The sequence below is a fragment of the Notamacropus eugenii genome, chromosome 5 (assembly GCF_028372415.1).
Source record: "Notamacropus eugenii isolate mMacEug1 chromosome 5, mMacEug1.pri_v2, whole genome shotgun sequence".
Classification (NCBI taxonomy): domain Eukaryota; kingdom Metazoa; phylum Chordata; class Mammalia; order Diprotodontia; family Macropodidae; genus Notamacropus; species Notamacropus eugenii.
This window is the reverse complement of record NC_092876.1, coordinates 170,749,922-170,761,749: the sequence shown is the minus strand read 5'-3', so window position 1 is coordinate 170,761,749 and position 11,828 is coordinate 170,749,922. Positions and strand designations below refer to the sequence as shown.

Here is an 11,828-nt window from a genome sequence, read left to right as displayed (position 1 = left end):
GTGACTAATATTTTCTGTATAATTTACTTAGTGAAGCTGAATATCTGAAGCAAAATATTTGCTTATTAGGGGAGGTCTATTTGCTAGTCTCAGCAATCTTCTCCCTTCTGTAGGGCATCAAGGGAAACTATCGCTGTGTGGATTTTTTATATTAGCAAAAACAGAAGGAAGATAATCCAAGTTGAGTTGCAGAGGTAGTCTACTACTCCTTAATTCTATAGAGTTGTCCCCAAAGCAGCTGTGGTGTGGACTTCTCTTCAATTACTAAAGTTGGTACCAGGGTATCAGGTGTTTACGTGTTCAAACAGATTTTTCACTATTTGATTTTTTTCTTTAAAAAACATTTTTATTGATATTCTTTGTTTTCATATCATCTAGATTTTTTCATATCCTATCCTTCTCCATTTCCATAAAACTAGTCCTTATAACAAAGATAGTTTGGTTTTTTTTTAAGAGAGAAAATGCTCTATTAACTTCAACCTTAGAACCCAATGGGTTGCAACAGGGTTGCTCAATAAGATGGGGGACTAGAAATTTTCTCCAGACCTGGTTAAACTCAACATCTATGAAAAAAGAGAGATAATGTACCAAAAGTAGAGTGCTCACAGCTCTTTCTGTGGGCCAATCCAAGAAGCCTAAAAAATAATAGTTTTTTGAATTAAGAGCAGATAACATTCATCCCTGCTTCATTTCCCCAACAAACCACCACCATGCTCTGGTAGGGATTATAACCTACTCACCAACTTGTGTTCTGGATTCAATCAATGAATCAATGAACATGTATTAAGTGCCTACATTATGCCAGGTATTGTGTTAGAGGCTGGAGATAAAAACAGAGGCAAAAGACAATCCCTGTCCTCCAGGAACTTACAATCTATTGAGGGAAAAAACAAGCAAAATATATGTATATACAAAGCAAATTTGTACAGGATAAAGAAGAAATAATTAATAGAGGGAATGCACTGGAATAAGGAGAGGTTGCAGAGGGTTTCCTGTAGAAGGTGAGATTTTAGTTGGGTCTTGAACCCACAGAAATAAGTAGTAAGAGGGAAGGAGAGAGAGCATTCCAGGTATTGTGGACACCAAGAGAAAATGACTAGAGCTGAGAAATGGAGTGTCTTGTTTGAAGAGAAACCAGGAAGCCAGTGCCATTGGAAGGAGGCATATGTATTAGGGAGTAAGTGTTAAGAAGACTAGAAAGGTAGGAGCTTATGAATAACTTGGAATGCCAAATAGATAATTTTGTATTTGATTGTGGAGGCAATAGGACCCACTGGAATTTATTATTGAGTGGGTGGATGCCATGATTGGACCTGCATTTTTGGAAAGTCAGGTTAGTGCCTGAATGGAGGTTAGTTTAGGGTGAGAAGAGATTTAATGTAGGCAAACCCACCAGTGGGTTACTGTAATAATTCAGATATGAAGAGATGAGGGCCTACATTAGAGAGTTAGAGTGGTAGCATTATCACAGGAGTCCATGGGGGTATTTGCGGGGTGCTGCAAGAGGGAAATCAATGGACCTTGACAACAGATTGCATAGGTGATGTGGAGAGGTAGGCATGTTTTCCTTAGGGCAGAAACATTTGGCTAGAGAACTAAAAAATAGAGGGAATAAGAACAGGGTGCTATAATGAAAATAGGGCCTCACCAGTCCAGAAAGAATGGGAATCATCTGTTTACCACAGCACTCACTTGGGGCAGGGATCAAAACTACTGAACAATGAATTTGACAGTGTGAGACCTGACTAAGACAGCTTTGAGGTCCAGGCACAGGGATCCACATGAAATTGGAAGGAGACCGAAAATGAGTGAGTAGGCAGTATCAGGGAAAAAGGGCTAAAACCAGCAAAGATCCCAGGAAGAAGAAAACATTTAAGAACCAATAACGAAAGTAGATAAATCAGTGGATAACATTAAAGCATATCATTCTCTGAGTTGGTTGGACAGTGTTAATTGTTAATGAAATTATTAAATTGAACTGCTATTTGTCATAAAGATTGCAATATGTTTTTTTGTTTTTGTCTTTGTTGCTCATTTTCAGGAGGTGACCTGTGGATTCTTTTGTTTTGTGTTTTATTTTCTGAGTACATAAATTTTGAGTTGCATTCTTGGGTTATTTCTTGCATTTTGGTGTTCAGATTTTTTATTTATTATATTATTCTAGAAAGCCTATGAGTATTAAATTGTCTCTGTTTATTCTGTCTTGAAGTTCTGTGTTTTGTTTGTATAGAGATAAGTTCTTTTTTACCTAATTGCTTTTTTCATTATATCTTGAAGATTATTGTTTACTTAATTTTAGTTTTAATCCTCCAGATTGTCCTTCATTTCACTTACATTTGTCTTCCCCATCAATTTTATCTTTTCCATTTTTGAGAACTCACAATAGGGTGGATTTTTCCATGCTGAAAATTATTTCTACTGTGTAAGGTAAAAATTTTGCCATCTATTTCGCTTTGAATATTTCTCTCAATATTGTGAGCTAGTTGCCTTGTGCTATAGTTCCATGTTTTCTTGGAAATCCACTTAGTTTTTGTTTCATCAGATATTGGTTCAAGTTCCTTTACCTAAAAATATTTAGTTAGAAATGTTTGCAGTTAATCAATATATTGCTATCCATATTTCCTTCAGTTTGTTCTCGCACCAATAGATTTAGTTCTTGCACCAATAGATTTAGTTCTTAGAGCATTGCTGCTACCTTGATTCCAGTGGTTAAGCCTAGGATTCTTTAATCCTAACGCTGTAGATCACAAGCTTCCCATTGGTGTGCTTTCCATTAACATTCAGCCTACAGACAGAGTGCTTGTTATTATTATTCAAGGTGTCATAATAAGACCATTGCTCTCCTTCAGCTTAAACCTTGGTTGGGTAATGTGTCACACAAATCCAAGAAACTTAGTTTCAAGACTTGGTTTTGCTATTGATTTCTCTGTGACTTTGGGTAAGTCTTTTATCTTTTGGGGGGTACAGTTTCAATTAATAAATAAGTAGGTTAGATTTGTAAATTACAAATCTCACTGTGGAAATGTAATAATTTAATTCTGAGTTGTACTAGTGATTTACCCCCAAGAAGGACATGCAAAAAATGCATTTCTATGCATTTTTAAATTAGAAGAGCCATCTCTTTAAATATCAGAAGCAGATCAATACACAATTGAATTGCATATTATTATCCCTTTCTATCCAATTTGGAATGCAACTTAGAGGGACATTAAATAGTAAGATAGAAATAGGAAGAGAAAACCAATCTACTGTCATTTAAGGTATATTCCCAAAGCATCTCTGAGTTGGGTTTCTTAGTAATGACAGTTGTGGGGTAAAATATCTTGCTGGTTCAAAGCAAAGTCTCTCTCTCTCTGTCTCTCTCTCTCTCTCTCTCTCTGTCTCTCTCTGTCTCTCTCTCTCTCTCTCTCTCTCTCTCTGTCTCTCTGTCTCTCTCTCTTTCTCTCTCTCTGTCTCTCCATCTCTCTCTCTCTCTCTCTCTCTCTCTCTCTCTCTCTCTCTCTCTCTCTCTCTCTCCACATCATCCAGCATTCACAAACCCCATTATTTTGATATTTCTCCTTTCATTAGAAAGTTTTTCTTTCTATCACTTTTTTAAAGGCAATTTTGACATCCTTATTCCTCATACTGTAGATGAGGGGATTTAACATGGGCACAATGATAGTGTAAAAGACAGAGGACACTTTCCCCTGATCCATGGAGCTGGATGAAGATGGCTGTAAGTACATGAATGCACAAGAGCCAAAGAAAACACCAACTGCTACAATATGGGAACTGCAGGTACTGAAGGCTTTTGATCTGCCTTCTGTGGAGTGAATTTTTAAGATGCTGGCAATTATGAAAACATAAGAGCAAATAATGGTCAGGATTGGGAAAAAGACATTAAATGCACCAAATGACATAATTACAACTTCATTGACATAGGTACTAGAACAAGAGAGCTTCAAGAGAGGAAGGAGATCACAGAAGTAATGATTGATAGTATTTTCTTTACAGAAGAGCACTCTAAGCAAGCAGACTGTGTCAGCTGTGGCCTCAATGAGGCCCAATGCATACACCCCACCCACCAATGAGCAGCACACCTGATGGGACATCATAAGGCCGTAAAGAAGGGGATGACATATGGCAACATAGCGGTCATATGCCATGACAGCTAGCATGTGACATTCAGAGATTCCAAAAACAGCAAAAAAATGGAACTGAGTCATGCATGCTGGGTAAGAGATGGTGTTCTTCTCTGACACAAAGTTCACCAACATTTTGGGAGTAATGATAGTTGATTGACAGAAATCAATGAATGACAAACTGCAGAGGAAATAGTACATGGGGGTGTGAAGATGAGAACTGAGTATAATCAATATGATCATGCCCAAGTTCCCAAGCACAGTGACCACATAGATGCCCAGGAACAGGAGGAAGAGGGGCAGCTGGAGCTCTGGCTGGTCTGTTAGCCCTATGAGCATGAATTCAGTCATGAGGGAGTAATTTCTTGTAGCCATTCTTTTTGAGGGCAGGGTAAGAGAAGGCAAGAACCTGTAAATGTGATCAGCAAAAGAAGTCCTCATTATAAGTCTCAAGTGAGGTCACAAAGTGAGTAAAATTATAATGTCTATTTTTATTATCCATTTCTGTCTCTATTTTTCTACAATGAGTCACAGTGAAAAACTGCAGAAATAATGTATCTAAATTTTGACAAAATATTACTGATCACTATTTGTTATCAATATCAAAATTTGTGACTCACCTTGATCAGTACCTCAGATAAAAATATAGATGGCATGCACATTAAATTTGAAGTTAACAAAGCTTGGGAAAATCAAATTATAGTTTTAGCAAAAATATAATCCCAAAATATCATGACTAGTTAGGATAATGGTCTGAATCTAATGTAATGAAATTTAATAAGGATAAATGTAAAATCCTTCATAGAACTTAATAGAATAAGTTTCAAGACCACAAAAATCTGGAGAAATATTTAAAAAAATGTTTGTCAAAGAACTGGGGTACTTAGTAGACTGCCAACTTAATATGATTCAGAAATATAATGTGGCAAAGAATTAATGTAATATTAGGTTACATGAATGGAAATATGGATTCTAGGAAAAAGGAGGTGATAATTGGTGAAAACACCTCTGGGGTACTCTGTCCAGTTTTTTTTTGACATAATTGAGGAAGGACATTGACCAAGTAGAGGAAAAGGATAATGAAGGTCATGAATGATCTTGAGCATATACAGTAGAAGAATAATTTCATTGACTTATGAAAGTTTAGTTTGCAAAAGGGATGAACCAAGATGACATGATAATTATTTCTTAGTGTTTTTAAGAGCTGTCACATGAAAAAAGGATTTTACCCAGTTTGTGCCCAGGAACAGTGCATGAAAGTTGCAAAAGGACAAATTTAGACTTCAAGTGAGGATGAAATCCATAGCAATTATACAAAACCTAAAGATACTTGAGCTGCCTTAGCAGTAACGAGCTTTCCCCCAGTGCACATCTTCAAGCAGATGCTGGATGACCACCACTGCTGTTGGGCATAGGTTGTGGAGTATGATTTAGACTAGATAGAAGGTCCCTTCTAACTCCAAAATTCTGCAATTCTATAATTCTGAGCTGTAGTCACTCATACCTCCAAAGTTTCTTCTTATTTTTAAACAACCTGTTAGCATTCTTCAGCCCCATCCCATTGTCAGAGATGGGTGCAATGGAATATGGAGATAGTCTTACTTTTGCAAAGTCCGGGGGTTACATGAATCTCTATTGAGAAGCTAGGATCACGTCAAATTAATCAAATACTCACCCTACTGCACTGGTTACTTGAATCTCTTCACTTACAGATTACAGCAGGTAGATGTTTTCTGTGAAGATTTTTATGTCCCTGGGAGCCTTCTAATCCTTTTAATGTTTTGGGGATTTAGGACACAGTATTTAGTCTTTGAAATTCTCTGGCAATCAATTTGATCTGAAGATAATTATTTCTAATTACGATTGTATCTAGAGGGTGCTCCAGTCACAGGGAAAGAAACAATGTTTATCAGCATCAGCAAGGCTTCTCAGGTTGTAACTTGAGGTTTTTATGATTGTTTATAAGTTTCCTGGGACCTTATTAGTAATTCACAGGCAAATTCCCAGAGGTACTTATTTTATAAGAGATTCCCCCCTTGTTGGGAAGAAGTTATTGATATTTTCTTTGTGTCCTCATTTTTTTAATCTTCTTTTTATGTGCATGTGTATCATCAAGGACCCCAGCATACACAAGGGGGCCTGCTATATAGGTTCTTAGATATGCTTTTCTAAAAGGAAGGCAACTTTTGAGGGCTCAACAATCTGCTTTAATCAAGCATATATATATATCTCATTCACTTAGTTCAGGGGGAAAAGTCGGTACCCTGATCTTCAGGGAAAATACAAACAGAAAGATCGACAGGATTTCCAACTGTCTGACTGCAAATAACACGTACGTCACAGATCAATAGACAGACTATGCTCATTGTCATCCGGAATGGCTCTCCATGCCCCTGTGGCTTTTAAAGTTAAGCTCTTCTTCTGCAGCACAGAAGCGCTGTCCCATGTTTCTTGTGCTGAGGACCAGGAGCTTGTATGCTTGCGCCTCAGGTGCTGACAGCTGCAGGTAGCTTACCTGGTGGTGAGAAGTGGTCCTATTGGTGGTGTCTGGCATGTGCTGAGGTCAGGTTGGGTTTTTCTGCATGTCTTAGGAGCTCCACTGAAGCATAGGGAGATCTGGCCACTGGAGGACACTTGCCTGCTAGGACTGTGTGCCACAAGTGGCAGTTCTCTGAGCTGGAGTCTGCCGGTTCTCCTGGCTATGCTAAGGCACCTGGTAGGTCCTGGGATTGGCGTTTGCCTGATCCAACCTGGGGCTCAGGATCTCCTACTGCTTGAGGGCCTTTAGGGATGCTTCCTGTTCTGGAATGTGTCCCCAAAGCATCTATGGGGTGGGCTTCTCTTCAATTACTATAGTTAGTTCCAGGGCATCAAGTATTTGCATGTACAAACAGATGTTTTGCTATTCAATTTTATTGATATCCATTATTTTTATATTGCCTAGATCTTTCTCATATTTTTGCCCTTTTCCCCTACCACAGAGAGAGCCCTTAAAACAAATGTTTTTAAAAGGGAAAAATTTCTTTTATATTTAATTTTAAAATGATGTGTTTCAATAAGGTTCTAGCTCAACAAGATGTAGGAGTACATATATTTCCTCAGGCCTCACTAATTTTTAAGATCTGGGAAGAAAAGAGAATAATATACCAAAAGTAGAGTGATTATGGCTGTCTCTGTAAGCCAATCCACCAAGAAGTCTTTAAAAATAACAGTCTTATGAATTAATAGAAGATATTATACACTCCTGCCTTTCTTTCCCTCTGCAACCCCCTTCCCCCTGATGCTTTGGCAGGGAGGAAAGCCTTGACACAACAACTTGTGTTCTGATATCAATCAATCAACAAGTATTCATTGCCTATATTGTCCCAGGCACTGTGCAAAATTCTGAGGATAAAAAATAGTCCCTGTCCTCTGGAAACTTTCAGTCTAATGAGGGAGAATACAAGCAAAATATAGATATATACAAAACAAGTTTTGTGCAGGATAAATACTCAATAATTAAGAGAGGTAATACACTGGAATTAAGAGAGTTTATGGAAGGTTTCCTGTAGAATGTGAGATCTTAGTTGGGACTTGAGGTAATCCACAGAGGTCATGAGTAGGAAGGGAGCAGGAAGAGTATTCAGGCATGGGAGGACAGCCAGATACTTTGCCTAGAGATGAGAGATGGAGTGTTTTTTTGAGGAACAACAAGGAGGTCAATATCATTGACTGAAGGTGTATGTGTTGAGGAGTAAAGTATAAGAAAAGTAGAAAGGTGGGAAGCTACGAAGGCCAAATAGAGCATTTTGTATTGATTGTGGAGGCAGTAGGAATGCACTGGAAATTATTGGGTAGGTGGGTGCCATGATTGAACCTACATTTTTGAAAAGCCAGATTAGCGGTTGGATGAAGGCTAGACTAGGATGAGGAGAGACTTGAGGCAGGCAGACACCCCAGCAGACTATTTCAATAATCTAGATGTGAGGTGATAAGGGCCTGAATTAAAATAGTGGCAGTGTCAGAGAAGACCAAAACTTTTATTTGAGAGATGTTGCAAAAGTAAAATCAAGAGGTCTTGTCAACCAATTGAGTATGGGGTATGGAGAGCTAGGAATGTTTTCCTTAGAGCAGCAACATTTGGCCAGAGAACTAAAGAACAGAGAGAATAGGAACAAGGTGCTATAATGAAAACAGAGCCTCACCAGTCCAAAAGGAAAGGCAACTAGCTGGAGCCAGTCCCATTCATCCTGGCAGTCACTTGGGGTAGGCATCAAAACTATTGAACAATGAATTTCATAATGTGAGATGTGGCTGAAATAGCTTTCATGTGTAGGAACAGGGATTCACATCAAAATAGAAAGAGGCTGAAAGTGAGTAATTAGGCAGTATCAGGAAAAAAGGGTTAAACTTGCCAAAGTTTGCGGGAATTAGAAAACAGTTAAGAAGCAAGAATATAAGCAGATGAACTAATGCATAACATTAAAACATATCTTTCTCTGAGTTGGTTGGACAATTTGTTGTTAATGAAATTATTACATTTAACTTCTATGTGTCTTAGAGTTTGCAATGTGGTTTTCTTTTTTGTTGTTGTTCTTTATCAGGAGGCAACCTGTGTATTCTTCTGTTTTGAGTTTTCTTTTCTGTGTACATATATTTTGAGTTGTAATCTTGTATTATTTCTTGTATTATACTGTTCAGGTTCTTTGACTCATCATATTATTCTAGAAGGCCCATGAGCAGCAAATTGTCTCTATGAATTCTGCTTTGGAGATCTGTGTTTTGCCTGGATAGAGATCATATGCTTTTTTAATCTTATTACTTTTTGCATCTTATTTTTGAGATTATTTTTCACTTTATTATTATTTATTTCACCTGATTGTTCTTCATTCCATTTATATTTGTATTCCCAATCAATTTTCTCTTTTTCTTCTTTGGGAAGTAAAAACAGTATGGATTCAAGTTTTTATGTGCTATAAATTATTTCTGCTATGCAGAGCATAAATTTTGCCATTTGTTTCCGTTTTACTATTTCTCTTAATATTGCGGGCTAGTTGGTTTGTGCTGTAGTATATACTTTCTTGGTAATCCACATAGTTTTTTGTTTCATCAGGTATTGATTCAAATCCCTTTTTCTAACAATATTTATTTAGAAATGTTTCCAGTTAAATAATATATTGGTAGCTGCCTCTCCTTCAGTGTGTACTCACAACAATGGATTTAGTTCTTAAAGTGTTGCTGCTACCTTGATTCCAGTGGCTACCTGGAATTCTTTAATTCTAACACTGTAGATCACAAGCTTCCCATTAGTGCATTTTCCATTTAGATACTACCCATAGACGGAGTGTTTGTTATTATTACTCAGGGTATCATAGTAAGACCATTGCTCTCCTTCAGCTTAAACCTTGGTTGGGTAAACTGTCACAAGGAACTTATGTTTAAGACCTGGTTTTCTATTGATTGTCTCTGTGATTTTGGTCAAGTCATTTATCCTTTTGGGGGTATAGTTTCTTCAATGATAAATAAGTGGGTTAGAGCTGTGAAACTGTAAATTTTCTCACTCAAAATTATTTGTATCATTTATGTTGTGAAAGTTGGTGATATAATTGCTAGTTGTAATAGTGATTGCCACAAAGAAGTATATGCAGAAAATTGCATTTCCACACAGATATTTAAATTTGCAAAACCATTTCTTTAAATATCAGAAACATTTTAATCCACAATTGAATTGCACACTATGATCCCTTTCTGTCTGACAATATGGAATATAGGTTAGAGAGGCATTACATAGTAGAGTAAACATAGGAACAGAATAGTAAACATAGGAATAGAACACCAACCTACTGTAGTTTAATATATGTTCCCAAAGCATCTCTGAGTTGGGCTTCTTAGTAATTACTGGTGTGGGGATAGAGTGTCTGGTTAGTACAAAGAAAAGTTACTCTCTCTTTCCCCCTCTCTCTCTCTCTCTCTCTCTCTCTCTCTCTCTCTCTCTCTCTCTCTCTCTCTCTCTCTCTCTCTCTCACTGTCTCCCTGCACATCATCCAACATCCAAAAAACTCATTGTGACATTTTTCTTTTCATTAGAATGTTCTTCTTTCTATTGCTTTGCTCAAGGCAATTTTAACATCCTTATTTCTTAGACTATAGATAAGGGGGTTTAGCATGGGGATGATGGTACTGTAAAAGACAGAGGACACTTTCCCCTGATCCATGGAGCTGGATGAAGATGGCTGTAGGTACATGAATGCACAAGAGCCAAAGAAGACACCAACTGCTACAACATGGGAACTACAGGTACTGAAGGCTTTTGATCTGCCTTCAGTGGACTGAATTTTTAAAATGCTAGAAATAATTAAAACATAGGAGTAAATAATGGTCAGAATTGGGAAAAAGATATTAAATGCACCAAATGACAGAATTACCACTTCATTGACATAAGTACTAGAGCAAGAGAGTTTCAAAAGTGGAAGGAGATCACAGAAGTAATGATTAATAGCATTTTCCTTACAGAAGAGCACTCTAAGCAAGCAGACTGTGTGACCTGTGGCCTCAACAAGGCCCAATGCATACACCCCACCCACCAATGAGCAGCACACCTGATGGGACATCATAAGGCTATAAAGAAGAGGATGACATATGGCAACATAGCGATCGTACGCCATGGCAGCTAACATGTGACATTCAGAGATTCCCAAAAAGGCAAAAAAATAGAACTGAGCAATGCACTCAGGATAAGAGATAGTATTCTTCTCTGACACAAAGTTCACCAGCATTTTGGGGGTAATGATAGTTGACTGACAGAGATCAATGAAGGACAAACTGCAAAGGAAATAGTACATAGGGGTGTGAAGATGAGAACTGAGTCTAATCAATATGATCATGCCCAGGTTCCCAAGCACAGTGACCACATAGATGCCAATGAATAGGAGTAAGAGAGGCAGCTGGAGCTCTGGTTGGTCAGTCAGTCCTATAAGAATAAATTCAGTCACTAGGGAGTAATTACCTGTTGCCATTCTTTTTCAGTGTAGAGTAAGAAGAGGCAAGAGCCTATAGACATGAAGGGGGAAAAAGAAGTCCTCATTATTACAAGTCTCAAATGACAGCACAGACAAAGGAATAAAATCTTAATTTTGATTTCAATTATCTTTTTCTGGCTCTATTTTCTACAACCATCTATAGAGAAAAGTCACAAATATAATATACCTAAAGTTTGTCATTGTATTTCTTTATCATTATTTGTTATCCATATCAAAATTTGTGACTTATCATGATCAATACCTTAGATAAAAATATAGGTGGTATGCACCTCAAATTTAAACTTAACAAAATTTGGAGACATCATTAACTTATACTTTGACCAAAACATGATCCAAAAATATCATGACAGATTAGGACAATGGACTTATTCTTATATAATGAAATTTAATAAGGATAAATGTAAAATTCTTAATAGCACTTAAAAGAGTCATTTTCAAGACCACTGAAATCTAGAGGAATGTTTAAAAGTCCATTTGTTTGTCAAAGAACTGGGGTATATGTTATGCAAACTCAATATTACTCAAGATAATGTGAGAAAGAATTAATGTAATCATAGGTTACATGAAAGGAGCTATAGATTCTGGGAATAAGGAAGTATTAATTATTTAAACCACCTGTCCTGTACTTTGTCCAGTTCTTTTCCCCATAATTGAGGAAGGAAATTGACCAGGTGGGGAACATCCA

The 11,828-nt window shown here is 37.3% G+C and overlaps 2 protein-coding genes across 2 annotated transcripts; both read right to left on the bottom strand.

Annotated features, from left to right (window-relative positions):
- Window positions 1-3,566: 3,566 nt before the first annotated feature.
- LOC140509027 (olfactory receptor 8G1-like) lies at window positions 3,567-4,565 on the bottom strand. The gene has a single exon (XM_072616938.1). The coding sequence runs from the start codon at window positions 4,563-4,565 to the stop codon at window positions 3,567-3,569; it is 999 nt and encodes a 332-aa protein (XP_072473039.1).
- Window positions 4,566-10,186: 5,621 nt separating this feature from the next.
- LOC140509026 (olfactory receptor 8G50-like) lies at window positions 10,187-11,170 on the bottom strand. Its single transcript, XM_072616937.1, has one exon. The coding sequence runs from the start codon at window positions 11,117-11,119 to the stop codon at window positions 10,187-10,189; it is 933 nt and encodes a 310-aa protein (XP_072473038.1). The 5' UTR covers window positions 11,120-11,170.
- Between the last annotated feature and the right edge of the window lie 658 nt (window positions 11,171-11,828).

What these genes read in the sequence shown, in the direction of transcription:
- LOC140509027 (XM_072616938.1), bottom strand. Translation starts at nt 4,565, where the DNA reads ATGAGGACTTCTTTTGCTGATCACATTTACAGGTTCTTGCCTTCTCTT.
- LOC140509026 (XM_072616937.1), bottom strand. Translation starts at nt 11,119, where the DNA reads ATGGCAACAGGTAATTACTCCCTAGTGACTGAATTTATTCTTATAGGA.